Source organism: Oryzias melastigma, linkage group LG23, assembly GCF_002922805.2.
Source record: "Oryzias melastigma strain HK-1 linkage group LG23, ASM292280v2, whole genome shotgun sequence".
Taxonomy (NCBI): domain Eukaryota; kingdom Metazoa; phylum Chordata; class Actinopteri; order Beloniformes; family Adrianichthyidae; genus Oryzias; species Oryzias melastigma.
In genome coordinates this window covers 15885988-15906702 of record NC_050534.1, presented here as the reverse complement: position 1 = coordinate 15906702, position 20715 = coordinate 15885988, and the positions used below count along the sequence as shown (strand labels likewise).

Genomic DNA, 20715 nt, shown 5'->3' with positions numbered 1-20715 from the left:
GTGATTATTTCTTCTAAATTGGACTACATTAAATTGATAATCCTTGTTAGTTATTAATTTTCCTTATAATTCTTGGGTCTCTACCTATAGATTGCATGTGTCAAAACCAAGGCCCGGGATAGATCCTGATACATTTTTTTGTTGTTATTAATGGCCCGATGTTATTTTTTGCTAATTTTTACTTGTATAATTTTGACAAAATATCTTTTTACAGAGACTACAATATGAAAAGTTATTTAAGGTGATTTATTCTGGAATAATATTGTAGTTATGTTAAAAAGTTATGGTTTTAACATTAAAAAAATTTCATTTTTGGATTTTAGCCCTATTTGCGATTGAGTTTGACACCCCTTCAAATAGTTAACCTTCACTTAGATTTAGACGGATCCTTTATTTTGGAAAATTTGATTGATTTCCTGACGTTCGTGTGCGTTTTCTGAGTTGGATGGTCATTTTCCAATCATTCCAAACGCAGCATTTGGAAATAAAATGCTAAAATGACACTAAAAATAGCGCTAAAACAAGAAAAAGTCACGATTGAGAAATAAAAATTCAGAAATGTTCAATTTTACAATATACATATCAAGTTTAAACACAATTAAAGCATATTTTAATTTTATTTTTAATTTATCTTATTAGTTGAATTACCAAAACTCTCCACACATCTGCTCCAGTCAAATTTTAGAACTATTTTTGGCCTCGAATTAAAAAGTTTACCCATTCCAGGTGTAAACAGAGAGCTCTCATCAATGGATCCCACCCACAACTCAGAGGCAAATTTCTAATAAACTTTTACCGCTCTGCAGAAACTAAGTCCGAGAAAACCACACAGGTTTTTGGATTTAGGCAAAACGGCATATTGTTAATAAAAAAAAAAAATTAAAATACTAGGAGTGATTTTACAATATAAAAATATATAGTTGGATTGGGACTTGAAGTTATTAGTTTTTAATAAAAGTTTGGCTTCCCCTTTACCAACATACAAAACAAAAAATATGGTCAAATGACGAATAAAACAAAAAATAAAATGTGCAATTTTTCAATATCACAACTTATATGATTATAACATGCTAAAAACTGCCCAGGTTACAGTTTTTTCTATATATAAAAGCAGAAAATTTGTGCTAGGAATCAAATTTATTTAAAATTTCAGCTACAATTCCACTTTTTTCATCCGTCAGGATGTAATTTTCAGCTCTAAAGGCGAGTCAAAATATATATACATTCAGGAACAGTTGGGAAAATATGTCTGAAGCTACACATTCCCAACCTACAAAACACAAGGAATCCTCGGCTTTTATTATTATTATTATTAGAGGATCCGGACAATGAGAGGCAAGTGGTGTTAGTGCTGAAACACTTAAAAAAATGGTTTTCAAAATAATAACATTCAGAAGGATTTACAATCACATAACAGACTTTGCTTTTTTATATTAACAGGAAGAATAGAAACAGATTTCAGTCGCTGAAGGAAGATTCGCTGTCAGAACTGGAGGCGGCGGCGCCTTCGTTTTCTGCTCTCGCTCCGTCGGGCACGGGGGCGTCCGGCGTGCTGTCACAAACACATTTATTACATTTATTAAACATCATTAAAATATAAGCTCAACCGTGAGAAACTCACTCTAGCAGGTTGGGGTCCAAACCCTCCAGGATCATTTTGTTCCTGATGGCCATCACTGGAACTCCCTTGAAGAATCGAGACATTAAATCACCCAAAATAAGACTTTTGGTAAATGATGACATCATATAATGGCTTACCACTTGAACCATTTTGAGGTAGCGGGCGTATCGAGGGTCTTTGGCCACCGTGAGGACGTTCTCTGCTTCTGCTTTTTGCTCAGGAGCTTCTTCTTGTGGCTCCTGAGGCTGAAGAAACATTAAAGCAGCGTTAAAGAAAACGATAATACTGATAAATATGAATATTTACTGTAAATATATCCCTGCTATTCAGTATATTCAGCTAACTTGTATTTGTTGTGTAAATGAAGCAAATCTATGAGTCACATTAAGGTCAGCTTGGAAAAATAGAAAGTAAATTTCAAATTTTTTAAGAAGCAAATATCCCAAATTTGAAACTTGAATTAAAAAAAATAAATATAAACCTAAAACTGTTACTAAAAGGAAAATTATGCTCATTTGTAAGAGGTGCTAATTTATTTTTTAACTTTTCATTTCTTTCTCCCGTTTAAAGTTTAAAACTTTAAAAATGTTCCTTTTTTTCCTACTCATTAAATGTAATTTCTGCCTTTTCATTCACTTTAAGATGATCATGATTTAACCTCCTACAATGCAAATCTATTTTAGCAAAAGTTTTCATGTTAATCACACACAGAAGAAGAAAATAATAGAGATAATTATTTAAAAAAATATAGGCAGAAATGAAAATTTCTGGTTTGCATCAACTAATTTGGGAAAAATGAATAAAATAAAAATAAATTTGGGGAAATCTGTATTTTTGTGCCTTTTCAACAAATCTGAACATTCACCACTGAGGGAGGAGCTGCTCCCGCTGAGGACCCATCTGTTTGGTTCTGACTGGTCGGAGCCGGCCCATTTGTCTGCACACTTTGTTGCTGGTTCAGTCCATCAACTGTGACTTCCTCTAACCCAGGAATGGAGGCCAACTGCTCAGAAATTAGGAAATTATTTGTTAAAAAAGAAAAAAAAAAATTAAATCCAATTTTAAGCTCACCTTAGCCTCCAAAATGCACAACGTGGTGTCAATCTGCTGGATGCGAAGGGATATATTTGCAAGTTTCTGTGGGGAAAAATGTGGATATTTTAGATTTTATTTATTTATATCATCCAGTCTTGAGAAAAGAATGCGTTAAAAACACAATTTTCATGGGAGTGGATAAAAAATGCACAAACCTCTTCACAAACGGTGGAAAATCGGTTAAGGAATCGAACCGTGTGGACAACAAACTGATTGAGATAGGCAACAATTCTCCTCTGCTGTATAGCTGGAACCTAAAAGGAAGTTTAAAGTCATTAATAAAGGAAACTGGTGACACATAAGAGCTAGTTTTATCAGATTCTGGAGAAATTAAGAGTCATGCTGAGTGCAAAAACATGCATTTCAAAATAATGTGACTTAAAATAAACACAAATAGTAAAATATGTTAAAACAAATTGAGAAAACATTAAAATTTATCTTTTTTTATAAGCCTATTAAGTCATATTTTTATTGAAATGATGCTACAATGCTAGCTTAGAAGCAATAAAAACGTTCGTTTCTCTGAAATTCACAATAAGACTGACAATAAGGGTTAATACGTCGAAGGAAGTACGTAAAAACACAAGTTTTACCCCTGAAAAATCACAAATTTTAGCTATTTATTTTCATTTCGAGGGAGATCAATCTATAATGACTGCTAGCAAACAAGCGACACAAACCTTCGTGAGGTCAACTCCAGAACCCACGATTGGCAGACCGTCCTCGTCCATGTTAGGTTGTTTAAAGTCCGTGCAAACGTCGAATATCCGTTATAATAGTTCTACATGGGACGTAAATAAAGAAAACAGCACATTAAAAAAAGGTTTTGGAGAGAAGAGTTCATGTGACTCCGGCTAGCGTGATGACGTCATTACGTTTCCCAATCCTGCTGTTTCACTTCCGCTAAACTGCTCCAATGGCGTTTCATTCCGGCTTTTATTTTGAAAACTTCAATTGTAAGTGTAAAATTAAAATCTCGTCAGATTATTATTTTTTTTAATTATGAGCGATTTTTTTTAAATTAAAAAATCAATTATTAGTAGTATATAGCCATGAAGGAGTAGTAATTATTACTACTGCGCCGCAAGGATGCTGATAAAAGCAAAACTAAAAAAATAATTATTTAATTGGATTCACATTAATATAGATTTAAAATCTAAATCAAAATTAAAAAAATCATTATTTAAATATTAAAATGAAGGCTCATACTAAAAAAAAATGAGAACAAAGCGCCTGTAATAAAAAAGAAAAGAAAGAAAACACACACATATTTATATTTTCAGTCTAAGTAATTATTTAATTTGACACTGATGTTTAATGTAAATAAAAAAATTATATATTAGTGATATAATTAGACAGCTACTTTGAAATTATGTAAAAGAAAGTTCAGTCATCTAATGTAATTTTGGTAATGTTGTCTTTGGCGTTTCAGTTTTTGTCATTAGACTTGTGGACATAATTTATTAATATGCCCCCTGAAATATTCTCATTTATTTGTGACTCTGTATAAACTTCATAAAGATGTATTCAATCTTGTACTTCAGCGTAAAACTCTTATTTTGAAAGCGGAAGTCTGGAAAAACCTTTAAGGAAGCGAAGTTTGCGTCCCAACTGCGCATGTCAGCTAGAAAATCCAAGAAACATTTTACTGTTATTTTTATTTTTAAGGCTTTCAACGTCACACTAAGCAAATGGACGTTTTGGGGTCAAAGAAGGAAACAAATAGTAAGTGTGTTGAATTTATCAGCTATTATTATTTATTTAAATTGTCTTAAACAGCGTTTATGCTTTGAAAATACTCGTTGGGACCCGACTATTTAAAGGAATAATGTGGTGTAAAAACTGGCAAACGGAGTGGAATAAAATCATAGTTTGATTTTTTTATTTGTTTCAATAATATCGAAATTGTACATAACATTTTTAATTTTTATTGTTGTTGAATTTAACCACTTCTGACTGAAAATTCTTATGTTTTAAAAGCAACACTTTAAATGAATGTCCAGCACTTTTCCAATATCATACCAGATCATACTTTGAAATTTTTAGTTTTCTTTGTTTGAGTACATTTACACTATTTATTATCTTAAATGTATATTTAGAAAATATCACAATTAATTTTTAAGCTTATAATGCTCTTTCGGCTTTAGCTGCATGGATTTAATGTCAGGCTCATCACTGCCCTCTACAGACCATTTTCTGCATCACACCTTTATTTTTCAGACTCCAGCTTGCCTCTGTCATCCCTTCGCCTCCTGGTTCCCCCTCTCCAGCTGTTGTCTGCAGCCGTGTGGCACCTTTCAAAGCATAAAGATGTGTTAAATTACGACAAGCTGCAGGACTTTGTGTCCACGGTGACAGAGGCCATTCCCGGCCTGATTAACCCCCTGCAGAAAGCCCAGCTCATTCTTGGACTAAGAGCTCGGGTGAGTGTTTACATAAGAGTGTTTGCGGTCTAAGTCTTGCGGTTAAGTAAATGTTTTTAATATTTCAGTTGATTTTGGAGCTTTGTAAAGGCTCGGTTCGAGGGGATATTGATTCTGAAGTTATCCAGAGCTACCTGGAGAGATTTCCCGTAACTTCGGCTGACGTAAGTCAGGTGAAAGAGCGAAACCGAATGTTTAAACAGTGGCTGTGGAGTAACAATTGTCTTATTGTAGTTTGCGGATGCAGAGCTGAGAACAACAGAGTCTACTTTCATTGCTCTGATTCAGAGTCTGCTGAAAGACCCAATTGAGAGGGCTTATTTCTTTCAGGTGAGTTTTGAAAATCCTCCAGGCTTTTTCTTTCACAGCTCAATACCAATATATGAAAGATTTGATGTCGTATAATTAATATTTTCTCCTCCATGATCAATTTTCAAGCGAATAGTTAAGTTGTCTCTTGTGAAACATGTATCGCGATAACAATACTTTTGCAATTTATCGTTCAGACCTAGTAGAGGTCTTTGTAGTTCAGGTGTCTCCCTACAGATGGCGCACTACAAATATTCTGCATTCATGTAGTGTTTAAAGATTTGTTGTTTTTATTATATTAATGTGTGATTTCCAAGTTGGACAGTCAGGTTTTCCGATTATTCCAACGCCACATGAACGCAGCATTTGCCTGAGTTTGAGTTTTTCACTCAGGGACATCAACCTGTTGGTGAAAATGGCAAAAATGAGAACAAAAACTACAATTTTGAAATAAAAACTCTGAAATGTTCAGGTTCACATTATTTTTTACTCAAGATTAAGGCATGTTTTCATGCAGATCCCATGTTTTTTCTTTATTCTACAATGTGAATTAAAAAAAACACACCACAAACCCACTCCTGGTCCGGCCCTTCTGTCAAATTTTAGAACCCTTTGAGCCCCGCGATTAAGAAAGTTTACCCAACCCTGTACTCACTAGTTCTCACCAGATACTAACCAGTGCCCACTAGATGCTAACAGATGCTCACCAGGTACCAACAGGTGCCCACCAGATAATAACCTATGCCCACCAGATGCTAACCGGTGCCCAACAGATGCTAACCTATGGGCACCAGATGCGAACCGGTGCTCACCAGATACTAACCGGTGCTCACCAGGTACCAACTGCTGCCCACCAGATAATAACCGGGGCTTACCAGATACTAACCGGTGCTCACCAGATGGTAACCAGTTCCTAACCGGTGCCCACCAGATACTAACCAGTGCTCACCAGATGGTAACCAGTTCCTAACCGGTGCCCACCAGACAGATGCTAACCGGTGCCCACCAGCTACTAACCGGTGACTATCAGATACTACTTGGTGCCCACCAGGTACCAACTGCTGCCCACCAGATAATAACCGGGGCTTACCAGATTTTAACCGGTGCTCACCAGATGGTAACCAGTTCCTAACCGGTGCCCACCAGATGCTAACCGGTGCTCTCCAGTTACTATCTGGTGCTCACAACAAGCTAACCGGTGCCCAACAGATACTAATCGGGGCCCACCAGTTACTATCTGGTGCTCACCAGATACTAATCGTGTTCACCAGATCGTAATTGCTGCTCACCGGTTAGTACCTGGTGCTCACCAGATGCTGACCAGATAGTATCTGTTGCGCACCAGGTACTAACTGGTGTTCATCAGATAGCAATTGGTGCTCACCGATTAGTATCTAGTGCTCACCAGATAATAACTGCTCACTAGATACTAATGCCTGCTCAACGGTTAGCATCTGACGCTGACCCGATAGTAACTGGTGCTCACCGTATTGTATCTAATGCTCACCAGATACTAACTGGTGCTCTATGCCATCCATAGTGCACGATTGGTCAAAGTTTGACCCGGTTTAACTTGCGACTCAGTCGCCACAGGTTTTGTCGACAACGATCGTTTACATAGACTTTTCATTGGAAGTGTCTGCTTAAACGTAGCTTTAAAAGTAGGACTTCTTACAAATGTGACTATTTTTGTTTTCTCTGTGGTATTTTAGGAGGTTTTTCCCGTTGAATACGGCCCACAGTACGACACAGCCTTACACATGCTGGTGTGGGAGCTGCTCTCCAAACTGGAAAAGCTGTTTCCAGCTCCAGATATTAAACAGGTTTTGACACATTTCTCCAGTTACTTGAACTGTCCATCAGACCACGACCTTTGACCCCTCTGTCATTACAGACTGCAGCCTGGCTCGCCTCTGCTCCTTCAGTTCTGGAGGACTGCGCTCATCCGTCGTCTGAGGAGCTGGGTTTCATCTTCAACCACTACAAACACTCAGGGTTGCTAAAGATGACATGTACGCTCAGATAAAGACAATTATTTCCTTTTTTTAAGGTAAAACTTTAATTTAATGGAACTTTTAACCCTGTTTTCTTAACAGATGGCCCCTCGTCAACGATTGGTAGCTACATCCTCTCTGCTTTATCCGTTCCTCCCTCGCAAAAGTCAAATATTAAAGTTGGACTGGAATCCATGCATAACTACGCAAACCCTGCAAGTCTTTCAGCCGCAGACCAGGTCAACGCTGTGGCCGTCTACACCCAAGTGGAAGTTGGAGCATCTGAAGCCATCGAGTTAGAAAAAGCTCCGACAGACTTCTACCAAGAAGAGATCGTCGTCGTCAGCTCTGAAAACGTAGACGTCGAGGACGCCAGCTCGAGGACGGAGGAAGTGAGCGAAGCTGCAGATGTGGCGAAAGCTTTGGAGACTTTAGCCAAAACCTTTGCTTTAAGGACGGAATCTCTGGTTCAGGAGGAACCTGCAAAGAATGATGTGTGGGAAAATGAAAGAAGTGGTCAAAAGGAAGGAAAAGGACAAAATATGATGGAATCAGACTCCTGTGCAGAGATGATGTGTAACGATGAATCATTTTCTGACCAAAAGACTCTCAATCTCTCCGAGGATTCATCATCCACACGGATACAAACCAAAGAAACACCCAAAGATAAAAGTGAAGATCCAAAAATGTAAAGACATTTCCGATTGTCCATTCTGGATACTTGAAGTCCACTATGATCATCTTCTGATCTATTTTCAAAGCATTATCAGTGCTTTTTTAATGCTGATTTTAGCCAAATCTGTCATTTTCTAGGACATAGTTTCTGCAGAGCGGCAGAAGCAAAATATCCCCCATAGGAAATGGATGATAAAATGTTTAAATTCTTCAAATTCCACATACTTCAGAAAAAAACACCATTCAAACTTTAAAAAGTTCAGCAACTACCGAGATTTTTAAGGTAATTTGTTATTTAGCTTTTAATTTAGCAACATGCTAGCTGGTTTTGGATAATTTAAACATTTTTCCAGTTTTTTAGGAAAATTTGGAGTTTGCTAATATTTTAGCATAATGCTAGCTGTTTGGTCAAAATTAGACTTTTTTTTTTCAAGTTTCTTAGGCAAATTTGGAGTTCAGCTAATATTTTAGCATCAGGCTAGCTGTTTTTGTCAAGACTAGATCTTTTTTACAGTTCTTCACGCCAGTTTGGAGTTTAGCTAATATTTTAGCGTTATGCTAGCTATTTTGTCAAAATTAGATTTTTTTTAATTCAAATTTCTTCTGTCAAATTTGGAGTTTAGCTAATATTTTAGCATTACACTAGCTGTTTTGTCAAAATAAGACTTTAAAAAATTCTTCAGACAAATTTGAAGTTTATCTTATATTTTAGAAATATTTCAAGTATCTTGTCAAAATTAGACTTTTTTTTAAGTTCTTTAGACAAATTCAGAGTTTAGCTAATATTTTAGCTACATGTTAGCTGTTTTAATCAAAATTTGACATTTTTAAAAGTTATTTAGGCGAATTCAGAGTTTAGCTAAAATGTTAGCATTATGCTACCTGTTTTTTTTTTAAATCAAAATTAGACTCTTAATTTCTTAAGACAGATTTGGAGTTTAGCTAACATGTTAGCATTATACTAGCTATTTTGTCAAAAATAGACTTTTTAAAAATGTTTGAGGCTAATTTTGAGTTCAGCTAATATTTTAGCACTATGCTAGCTGTTTTGGAAAATTATTTTTCTTTTTTTTGGCTAATTTGGCATTTAGCATGAGCATTTTAGCTATTAGTTTCAGCATTTTTAGCATCAGAAGTGATGCGAACAGCATTCACTCTTGCATTATCACAGGTAATGTTATATATCTAGTATTAAAGTTCCATTTCTGAATATTTATTTATCTAATTTGTTGTGAATCAGGAAAAATGCTGTTTGAAAAATCTCGTAGGCGTGACATAGAAGCTACTACGGCAAGCCACAAGCCCCATGCTCCGCTTTTTTCTGATGTATCCACTTGTAGACAAATAAACCCACATAGGTCTTTGTTTTCGTCGTCTGATATGGTATCTGGGTCTAAACTGTACGGCTGCATAGCTCTGTTTTTGCTCGCCATTTTTGTTGCACCGCTAATGTTAGCTTGGGGTTGTGAGGAGGTATAAGCTAGCAGTAGAGAGATGGATGATGGGAAATGGGGGAGGAATTATGTCCTAGAAAATGATTTTGATTTATAATAAAAAAAAAACTGTGTTTTAAAATGGATCAGAAGATAAAAGAAAATAATAATAAAAAAAAATAATTTTAAGAATTTATCCGTAAAAAATAATAGAATTCTTGATGTTTTTTGTTCACCAGGATCACAGCTGAAGCTCCTCCGTCTGTGATTGCTGTCAAAGGGACAGAAAAAGGTAATGCTCCTTTAAAATTAATGTTATTTTTTTGCATATTTATGTAAAAACACGTCCAGATTTTTTTTTCCTTCTTTACTTGCAGGCGATTCGAGCGACTCCACGTCCATCATCTTCACCTGCTCTCGGTGTCCGTTCCATTCCGCAGATGAAAACAGCCCTCCTCACTTTCACATGCAGAGCGTTCAAACGGAAGTCTACAAAAACCTCTCCGGAGCGAAGTTTACACCCTCTCCGTCCAGCACGGATGAGATTTTCACCTCCATCAAACTTTTCCCAAGAGGAGACGCAGAGGAAACCAAACGAGCCGATCCGCAGAAAGCTCTCACCTGTGACACCTGCGGCAAGACGTTCACCCGCACGTCGGACGTCAGACGACACCAGCTGACTCACACCGGAGAGAGACCGTTTCACTGCTCGCAGTGCGACCGAACCTTCCAGCACTCCTGGGATCTGGCGAAACACGAGAGCAAGCATCACGGTTTGGCCGTTTCCTTCTCTTGCCAGCTCTGCGGGAGCTCCTTCCCTAATCTGCGAGGCCTCACCGTCCACCACAAAAAGTCCCACGCTCAGGAGCGCCGGCTCCCTCAGATGTGCTCCATCTGCAGCCAGAGTTTCCCCACTTCCTCGGCACTCCAGGAGCACAGGAAAACCCACGCCGCCGCCAAACGCTACATCTGCCAGACGTGCAACGAAGGCTTCGACTCCCTGCTGGCTCGCTCGCAGCACCGGCAGCTGCACCGAGTCAAGCATCAGTTCAAGTGCCCCCACTGTGACAAGATATACACCCGCAGGTCTGACGTGAAGCGCCACCTGTCCACTCACAGCGGCGAGCGCCCGCACCAGTGCAGCCAGTGCAACAGGCGCTTCCCGCTCCGCTTTATGCTCGTGAAGCACCTCCGGGTCCACACGGGCGAGCGGCCCTTCCAGTGCTCCCACTGTCCCAAACGATTCACCCTGGTGTCCGTGCTGGCCAGACACGAGCGGATGCACACGGGGGAGAAGCCCTTCCTCTGCTCTCAATGCGGCAAAGGCTTCTTGTCGCAAGGAGAGCTCTCCAAACATCACAGGTCGCACGTGGACGACAGGCCCTACTCCTGCCCGCAGTGCCCCAAACGGTTCAAGAGCAAGAAAACGCAGCAGGAGCACGTTGTCTCTCACACGGGCGCTCGCCCGTACCCGTGCTCCTACTGCGGGAAGGGCTTCACCAAACCCTACGCGCTGACCAGGCACAACCTCATCCACACGGGCGAGCGCCCGTTCCCCTGCGGCCACTGCGAGAAGAGCTTCCTCACGCTCGGCGAGGCGCAGCTTCACCGCAGGATCCACACGGGGGAGCGGCCGTATCCCTGCGACACCTGCGGGCTGAAGTTCAAGAGCTCCTCCGAGCTGGCGCGGCACAAACGCAGCCACTCCGGCTTCAAGAGGGTGAAGCCGTTCTGCCAGCAGTGCAAGAAAAGCTTCAGCTCCACGGCCAAACTGAACACACACCTGGAGACGCACACGGAGCGTATGGAAGAGAGGAATACAAAGGATAGAAAATGATGTCTTCCATTTCTGATTGGGATGTCAATGAAGGGATCAGACTCACAAAAACGTTTCCATGTGTTTTTATCATATAGCAGGAATATCATGTTTTACACAGTTGTAAATAAATTCGTCAATCTGTTTTTGTTACGTCTTTACTCCTTTCTGTACACGTGAAAACTCAATCACACTTGAGCCATCTCGCTATCAAAATATTCAGCTCATTCAGGAAATTACTGCTTTTATTTTTGGTATTAATACGCTTTATAGTTACTAAGCAAATTATGATAATATAATAAGAAATTGCTAAAATCCTTCATAAACTTTGTGCACTTTAAAATTCCTCATACTTTCAGATAGACACAATTCAAATGTTTTTATAGCATAATGTGGAATTTAGCTTTTAATTTAGCAACATTCTGTTTTGGCTAATGTAGACATTTTTTCATTTAAAAAACTAGCTAAACTTGGAGTTTAGCTAAAACGTTAGCATTATGCTAGCTGTTTGTTTTTTAATCAAAATGAAACTTTTTAAAGTTCTTTGGCTAATTTGGAGTTTAGCTAAAATTTGAGCCTTATTCTAGTTGTTTTTTTTATCAAAATAAAACTTTTTAAAGTTATTTGGCAAAAATTGAAGCATTATGCTAGCTTTTTATTTTAATCAAAATTAGACTTTTTGAAAGTTCTTTAGGCTAATTTAGAGTTAAGCTAAAATTTTAGCACGATGCTACCAATTTTTTTTATCAAAAGTACAGTATTAATTTTTTAAGACAAATTTAGATTTTTGCTAACATTTTAGCATTATGCTATTTTTGTTTTCTCAAATTACTTTTTTCATTTCTTAAAGCAAATTTGAAGTTTAGCTAATATTTTATTTATGCTAGCTGTTAGGTCAAAATTAGACATTTTAAAAGTTCTTTAGGATAATTTTGAGTTTAGCTGATATTTTAGCACTATGCTAGCCGTTTTTTTTCTTCAAATCAGACATTTTTTATTTCTAAAGGCAAATTTGGAGTTTAGCTAATAGTTTATTTATGGTAGCTTTTATGGTAAAATTAGACATATTTCCAGTTTTTTGGCAAGCTTTCAGTTTCAGCTTTTTCACGTATCAGTTCTGGCATCTTACAGCATTCACACTTATATTATCGCAGGATTGGATTCTAATTTTTTTTTTTAATTCTTTCAATTCAATACAATTTTAAGTTTATAGGATTTACACATTTAGATACTTTTGTTTAGACATACATAAATAATCCATATTGTTTTGTAGATTTTCATATTAATCTGATACAGTTCACATACTGTAAAATGTATCAGTGAAATTATAATGAGACTGTTAACACCATACAGTGCTACACGGATTCTCAATCAGAGAAGCTCCAACAATTGTTCTGCCTCTCCTGGAGGGAGTTTTAGTTTGGCCACTAGGTGGCGATCACTCTATAACATTATACCTTATTTCAGAAGAAGAAGAAAGTATAAGCAAAAAACTTTGTTTTAGACCATGAAGATTACTTTAAAATTATTTCCTTAAAAGAGTTTGGAAAATCTATGCATGTGAGTTTATAAAGACGTTAATTTAGTCAGCAATGTATGTTTAGGTCGACTGAACGTTAGCATTAGCCGTCCTATAGGAAATCCCATTATATGTTAGCATCAAGCTTTTATTTGACAAAAGTTCCTCCATTCTACATTTTCTGGGTTAAAAATGTGAAAAGTTAATTGATATTTAATCAAACTGTGTGTAAAAATTAATCAAACTTGATCGTAAAACTTCAGCGTGAGACCCCACCTGGATATGGAGCTCCATCATTTGGAGTAGTAGGAAGAGCACTTTGAAAATAAAAGTTTGATTTTTTTTTTTTGATGTTTTTTTGTTTCAGAGTGCAATATTAGGACTTTTTACTCTTACTGTATAATAATACATTACAAGTAACTCCAAAATCACAAATATTGTTCAGGAATATATGCTTTTTCGTGAGCAGAAGGTACAGTATGAAAGCAGTCTGCAGCCCAGAACAGTCAGTCTATCATCGCGCTCTCCTTGTCAGTGTTATGACCATCCTATAAAAGGTGGCATTTGTGTTTAATTACCTGTGAGCTTTTAATTATCTGTGCCTGTGCATGCATTTGATTGGGGGAAGCAGGAATCTCCTTCTAAATCTGGCACTGCCACTTAATAGCCGTCCAATCTGTGAAGGGGTCGCCCACTGATCCAACTGAGTGCCATAACGGCGCCTTAAAAGAGGAGAGGAGTCATTGGTTTGTAATTGGATTTCTATTTTTAGCTTATCTTTTGGGTGTATTTCAGTTTATGGAACGAATGGTAGAAACTTGTGTTAGAATTATGCTAAATAAATGAATCATTTCAACAATTTGTAAAAGAATTATTATGATTTTTAATTTTTGTGTATTGAAAGCCTAAACATTCACTTTTTAAAAATTTGTTGTCTCTGGAGTCGTTTTTTTTCTTGGCTCCAAATGAAAAATAGCAAAACCAACAGCCTCCTCCTCCCTGCCAAGAGAGGGTGTGCATTGGTGGATTCTTCCTCTGCAATCACCTGACCGGAGCGAGGGCAAGCGGTGATGTCGGGACCGAACGGCGAAATACTTCGAAGCTTTTGGTGGCCATGCAACAAGGAAGCGGCGTTCGGAGTAAACCAATAAATGAGGCGGCTGCGGATGCAGATAACAACAAAACGCACGGGCCATTACTGTGATTTACAGTCCGGTTCTCGGTGGCGGGATAATAACCAGTCGTAAAGAAGAGGGAGGAGGCGCCGAAGGAGGTTTGAAAGAATGTTGAAAACAAAAGGGGGGGAGTGTGTAAAGGAGGGGATCATGAGCTCGGCGTTGCCGTACAACTCCCTGTCAGCACGGCCGAGTCCCAGCAGACGAGCTCTGGACTGGGAGCATGAGCAGCTAGCTGTGCGGCGACTCTCCTCCCCTCAGGGTGTCAGCCTCCTCACTCCTCCTCCTCTGCCTCAGCGACCCTCCGCCATCCCTGGATACCTGCTGGCGCCCTACCCGGACCAGGAGGGCCAGCTCCACCAGCAGCAGCAGCGTCTCTCCTTGTCGGTGTGCTCCGACGCCTCCCTGGCGCCCCCTGCTCCTCCGCCGCTGGGTGCCGCGCCACCCTGCTGTCGCCCGGTGGGAGTGATGCACCTGCTGCGTCTGGGTCTGCTGGCCTTCAGCTGCGTCTTCTGGGCAGCCGGCTTGGCCGTCTTCACCTTGGGCGTGTGGGCTCAGATCTCCTTGGCGGACTACATGATGCTGTCGGCCAACCGCTACCCCAACGCCCCTCTCATCCTCTTGTCCACAGGGGCGGCTGTCACCGCCTGGGGCTTCTTGGGTTGTCTTGGGGTGGCCGCCAACTTACCCTGTGTGCTGAGGGCGTACGGGTTCTTTCAGCTCGCCGCCCTCGTTGCCGGTTTGGCGGCTGGACTCTCGGGCCTCTTCTACAGAGAGGACATTGCCGGGGGATTTCGCAGCGGCTTACAGAGAGCGGTGGCCGGATACACCGAGGACGAAGGGCGTGCCGACGCTCTAGACAGCCTTCAGAGGTCCCTGGAGTGCTGCGGGGCAGAGGGCTGGCGCGACTGGCTCACCTCAGACTGGGCCATCCAGCACATGACCTTCCTGCCCTTCGAGAACGGCACCTCGGTGTCACTGCCCGACAGCTGCTGCGTGAGGAGGAAGGGCTGCAGGAACCGTCCGCTCCTGTCGGACGACAGCGACGGAGTGGCGGCCGCAGGAATCCACCCGCACGGCTGCTTCCGCAAAGTCTTCAGCTTGGTCAACGACAACGTCTTCCACATAGCCGCCACCGTGTTGGGGTTAGCCTTCACGCAGATCGGAGGCATCGCTCTCGCTTGTCTTCTGGCGAACAAACTGGAACCGAGGCAGCACGGACGAGTCGTGGCACATTAATGACCGATCTGTAAAATAGAAACAAAGAGTTTTGATGTCAAGCAGGTGATGAAATATGAGGCAATACAAAGAAGGTGATTCAAAACAGGGATAGACAACTTTTCCAGCATAACCCCACTCTGGCATGCATCAATTGGCTGGACACACCTGAACCGGGTAATCAGTCACAGGTAGGGCTCAGACACAACACCCCTCAAGGCCTGGAGTTGCCTATCCCTGATTTGAAGATTTTCCAGCATGAGAATTACCGTAAAGTGCTACTCCGATGGTCTTTTGATTGATTTTAAAACCGTTATTAGTTGAAATAATGTAGTTTTTAGCCAAAATCAAAAAATCTGTATTGTTTTTTAGGACATAGTTTCTGTAGTAGTTCGTTATAAATTTGCCTCTAAGTTGTGGGCGGGACTTTCGAGGCGGAGCAACCCCGCCCCTCTTCCCCTCCCTTTTGCTTTAAGAGCTTGGGGCGCTTTTTCTATGTCTTTTTCCAATTTCCATTTTTTTTCGTCTACTCCTGATTCACAACCATTTAAATAATTAAAAAGAAACTCAGAAATTCAATTTAATTTTAATTCTACTTATGTATGTCCTCCATCATGAGAAAAATGCCACAATTTTTACTGAAGTGTGTCTGAGAAAAACAGATTTGGTAAGCAATTTGATTAATATGCGGCATTAAAAAAAGCTGTAATCTTGGTCAAAGCTTGGGCTTAAACGGCCACCATCGGTGCAGTTTTTTAAGCAGTAAAAAAAAAAAGTTTCTGATCTGTTTAAAAAATATATATGTTAAACCCGCTTGACTCCTGAATTAGAAAAAAGTCACTTCTTGCTTGAAAATGTTGATGCAATTTACTTTAATTGCTTATGGGAATTGTTTAAAAAGCAAAAAGCTATTTGCAAAATGTTAAATTGGCTAAAAGACTGGAAATTTTGTTAAAAAGCTTTGAAAGAGTGCGGAAGTAGACCTAAATTTCTGAAAAAAATGGTAGAAAAATTGCTTAAAAATCCCTAACACATGCCAATTTTGCCAAAAAATGTTATTGTGTTGCTTAAATACAAACTAAACTCCAAATTAGCCCAATAAACCTCAGTAGATGCCAAATTAGCCAAAAAAAAAGCTAGCTCTTTGCTTAAATACTAGCTAAACTCCAAAATAGCCTAAAATTCTGTAGAAATCAAAACGTTAGCCTCTTGCTAAAATAGAAGCAAAACTCTGAATTTGCCTAAAAAGAGATTTTTCAAAAACGTTAGCATGTGGCTAAAATATTAGCTAAACTTCAAATTAGCATAAAAAAACCTCAGTAGATGCTATATTAGCCAAAAAGCTAACACATTGCTTAAATACTAGCTAAACTCCAAAATGGCCTAAAATTCCTCAATAAACTATATAAAAAAACCTTAGCTTGTTGCTAAAGTAGAAGCTAAACTATAAATTAGCGTTAAAAAACCCCCAGTAAATAACAAATTAGCCCAAAACGTTAGCATGTTGCTAAAATACTAGCTAAACTCCACATTTTTTGATAATTACTATAAAAGATTAAAACATAGCCCATCAATATATTTAAAGGCTTGCTGCTAATCTACTTAAAATTATTAAATTCCTTTGGGGCATATTTTGCTCAATATTTCAAAAACTATTAAGTTTATGAATACCAAAAAAATAGCAGTAATTTCCTGAACACGCTGAGTTTTTACGTGCCGAAAAACAAACTCAGCAGCTATATTGCACTCAGAAATGTGTCTGACACTTTCTGTTTCTGCTTCTGTTTCCTAAAGAAAAATGTAAATAATGGCGTTCTTTCAGCTCATTCTCCAAAAATACGGCATAAATCAAACAGTGACTGTGGTTTTTGTGTGCACCAGACTGCACAGTGATGTCCACCAGCAGTTTTCCACTCAGTTATTTAGTCTACCTACTGTTATTATCCACATCATGTAGTTTTCCTATTTTAAAAAAAGGGCCTCAGAAGGTGTTAGCTCATCAAAATTGGTTTGGAATTTAAAAAAATAGGTAAACTAGTGATTTCCAGATCAGTTTAGATGCTTAAACCTAAATCTATGTAGTCTAGCTGTAGTGCACGATTGAGAAAATCCACTTGCATGAAAAATTGTGATTTTTAATAATTTTTATGCTCATTTTTGGACCAAATCGATGCTGGAGAATGTCTGCATGACAAAATTTTGCTCCAGAATTGATTTCAGACATGTTAAGTGTTGTTTTGTATGTTTATTTTTCCATTTAAATGTACTAAAAATGAAGCAAATTTTCACATTTATTCGTTTCTTGCATTTCCTGGTGTCTGTCCTGTTTATATTTATGTATAGTGCACATATTGTCTATTGCTAATGTTGCATGATTGAGACCATAAACTATATATGTCAACTTATAATTGAAAAATCTGCTTCATTACAGGATATTGATTGTGGAAACGTCAAGGTCTGCTGAACACCTCCTCCTTGTAATGCAGCATATCTAATAAAATATCTAATAAAATTCTGGTGAAGCAATTTTACTGTTTTTTTTCTTGATTTACAGCTTTTATTTTGAAAATAAATCTGTTTTTGACCACATATGTGTGTTTTAAAGAGCTTTAGAAGCATCAAAATATCTTAATTTTATGAGTTTAGTCATGCTCTGTTCGCCTGAGCAATAAAATGTGACTCAGTCCCTCCTGGAAACCTTTGGTCATTTATATTTTGCACCTGATTTGTAGTTAGATCTCCCATTTATGGACCAAAACAAGACAAAACTGACAAAAGGATTAAAAAATCCAGATAATTTTTACGTTTTTTCCATAACATGTGGCGTGACGCACAGACTTTAGGGCTGTGGGCTCTAAACATTTTTATGTTCCAATTATGTCATTGATTAACCTACATTATGTTCCAGCAAGGCTTGCAGTCTGACACCACCGTCCACGAGTTTGACCCACTTTTTCTGGGGGTTTTGTCATAACCAGAGCAGCACTTTGATTCATCGCGTAAATGAGGGGTCTGACGGACATCGGAGCACATCTTTAAACTGAGTTTCACATTAAAAGTGACAAAAAAATGAAGGATTTGTGGCTTCAAGACAACTTGGAGTCAGAAGGGATTCAAATCTTTGCAAGAATTTAATTGAAAAAGAACTAAAAGAAGTTTATATAAAAATTGTAGTAGATGGTTTCAACAAAAGTAAAATAATACTTGCAAAACATATACAAAAACAAAAAAACTTGAGACCCTCATATAGTAAAGAGGAGTATTGTATTACTGTACTGTGAAAAATATTTACATTTGTTTGTTGCAAGACAACCTTAAAGAGGTCCCCTTTTCAAAAATATATATTCAGTTTGTTAATTTGTGTTGAATTCTAGTTTTCAAAAACGTCTTTACTTCACACGACATTGAAAAGCCCTTCCAGGATAATCGGTCTCAATAAAAACATGTTTTAACTTGATTGTTCAAAGGTGCTGGAGTCATAACTTGTTATTTTCACATCACTGACACTTTCATTGGCATCAATATTTGCTTTTGAAGCCATTTTGAACCCATTTTTGGCCACTGCTCAGCCAGTAAGGTCAAATGTGCCCCATATGGTTTAAAAGTGGGCAGAAAATGTTTTCAACATTAGTCGCCTTCCAGGGACCGGCAGCCTGGGAAGCGACCATGCTAGCTCTCCTGGCCCCTGGGTAGAGCTCGGAACGCTGTCCACTGGGCGACTTGCTAGCATAGCGAGCCAGTCCACCGAGTATCCACTGAAGCTAATGTGGGCAGACCTGATTGTGATTTTGTGATACGCCTGAGCGGCAGTGGTGAAAACTTTAATATTGTTGTGAGAAATGCACCAAAGCGACTGAGAAAAACTGTAATATTTGACTACTCTGTCTTTTTTTTACTAGCTAGATAGCTAAAGAATGTATCCATGTAATTAGCCAGCTAAAAAACATCAAGCTAGGTAGCTAGCTAAAAAATAGCTGGCTAAAAAATTGAGCTAGGAAGCTAGCTAAAAAAATCTAGCTAGGTAGCTAGCTAAAAAATCTAGCTGGCTAAAAAATTGAGCTAGGAAGCTTGCTAAAAAAATCTAGCTACCTAAAGAAATCTAGCTAGCTAAAAAAATCTATCTAGCTAAAAAACATCTAGCAAGGTAGCTAGCTAAAAAATCTAGCTGGCTAAAAAATTGAGCAAGGCAGCTAGCTAAAAAAATCTAGCTAGCTAAAAAAAATCTAGCTAGCTAAAAAATATCTAGCTAAGTAGCTAGCTAAAAAATCTAGCTGGCTAAAAATTGAGATAGGAAGCTAGCTAAAAAATCTAGCTAGCTAAAAAATATCTAGCTAGGTATTTAGCTAAAAAATCTAGCTGGCTAAAAAATTGAGCTAGGAAGCTAGCTAAAAAAATCTAGCTAGCTAAAAAATATCTAGCTAGGTAGCTAGCAAAAACATCTAGCTGGCTAAAAAAATTAGCTAGGAAGCTAGCGAAAGAAAATCTAGCTAGCCAAAAAAGAAATCTAGCAAGCTAAAAAAAATCTAGCTTGCTAAAAAAAAATCTGAATAGTTAGAAAATCTAGCTAAACAGACAGATAGATCCCACACAAGATAAATGGAAAAATTATAAAAGCTGATTAAAAAGATCCTAAAATACGATTAGGGTCACAAAAAAAAAGTAATATTACGACTTTTTTTCTCGTACGTTTAAGAGATTAAAATATGTGAAATTAGCTCATGACTTTTACAGCCATAAATATAAAACTTGATTCTGGTAATTTAACAGTTATGACCTTTTTCTCGTAAATTTACAAGAATTGAAGTTGCAATAAAAAAAATTGTTTTGTTTGTAAACTGGTCCTAATTACAACAAAGTATTACAGCCACCAATAATAATAATAAAAATTAATATTTACTAGTGTTTTTCTCATAAATTTATGAATTTAATCTCGTGAATTTACAGTTTTTTTCTTGTTAATTTACAACATTTAAAGTAATAAATTTATTGGTGAAAATTTCATACATTTAGCCAATGATTTTTAAAGTCGTAAATATAATACTTTCTTTTGGTAATTTAACAGTAATTATTTTTTTCTTGTAAATTCACAAGATTTAAAATCTTAATTTAAAAAAATATGTTTGTAAACAAGCCCTAAAACTAAAACAAGAATAGGAGATAAAAGGATATAAAATATTTCTTCATCACGACGCTTTAAACATATATGTAGGATTATATATGTGTGTTGTTTGTTTATTAGATGTGGTAACATCATCATATTTTTTGAGGGGTTTAGGTTTTGTTTTATTTTACATTTTTCTTTTTTATATAGTAAGAATAAAACAAATGATTAAAACAAAGTGATATTTCGTTCTTTTGATCGACCAAAACTTACTCGGTGTGACTTAAATCTAAAAGTAAATGTGGATCTGTGCATGAAATGGATTTTGCGCGTTCG

General features: G+C 38.0%; 2 protein-coding genes across 2 annotated transcripts; one reads left to right on the top strand and one right to left on the bottom strand.

Annotated features, from left to right (window-relative positions):
• Window positions 1–1014: 1014 nt before the first annotated feature.
• On the bottom strand, window positions 1015–3636 carry washc3 (WASH complex subunit 3). Its single transcript, XM_024288395.2, has 7 exons — window positions 3397–3636; window positions 2872–2970; window positions 2693–2758; window positions 2487–2624; window positions 1759–1866; window positions 1622–1686; window positions 1015–1552 (listed from the first exon to the last, which is right to left on the bottom strand). Exons 1-7 carry the CDS (start codon window positions 3445–3447, stop codon window positions 1459–1461), a joined length of 621 nt encoding a protein of 206 aa, XP_024144163.1. The 5' UTR covers window positions 3448–3636; the 3' UTR covers window positions 1015–1458.
• Window positions 3637–4286: 650 nt separating this feature from the next.
• On the top strand, window positions 4287–11512 carry si:zfos-932h1.3 (zinc finger protein 835). The gene is made up of 9 exons (XM_024291773.2): window positions 4287–4441; window positions 4937–5139; window positions 5208–5303; window positions 5374–5469; window positions 7161–7271; window positions 7343–7460; window positions 7545–8130; window positions 9790–9842; window positions 9928–11512. The coding sequence occupies exons 1-9, from the start codon at window positions 4408–4410 to the stop codon at window positions 11385–11387; spliced, it is 2757 nt and encodes a 918-aa protein (XP_024147541.1). The 5' UTR covers window positions 4287–4407; the 3' UTR covers window positions 11388–11512.
• The last annotated feature ends 9203 nt before the right edge of the window (window positions 11513–20715 follow it).

Excerpts from the sequence above, each read along its gene's own strand:
- washc3 (XM_024288395.2), bottom strand. The coding sequence starts at position 3,447 with ATGGACGAGGACGGTCTGCCAATCGTGGGTTCTGGAGTTGACCTCACG. Across the intron at positions 2,971-3,396 it reads CTGGAGTTGACCTCACGAAG|GTTCCAGCTATACAGCAGAG; the intron begins GTTTGTGTCGCT and ends ACTTCCTTTTAG. Across the intron at positions 2,759-2,871 it reads TTTCCACCGTTTGTGAAGAG|AAACTTGCAAATATATCCCT; the intron begins GTTTGTGCATTT and ends TTTTCCCCACAG.
- si:zfos-932h1.3 (XM_024291773.2), top strand. The coding sequence starts at position 4,408 with ATGGACGTTTTGGGGTCAAAGAAGGAAACAAATA. Across the intron at positions 5,304-5,373 it reads TTCCCGTAACTTCGGCTGAC|TTTGCGGATGCAGAGCTGAG; the intron begins GTAAGTCAGGTG and ends GTCTTATTGTAG. Across the intron at positions 8,131-9,789 it reads AAAAGTGAAGATCCAAAAAT|GATCACAGCTGAAGCTCCTC; the intron begins GTAAAGACATTT and ends TTTGTTCACCAG.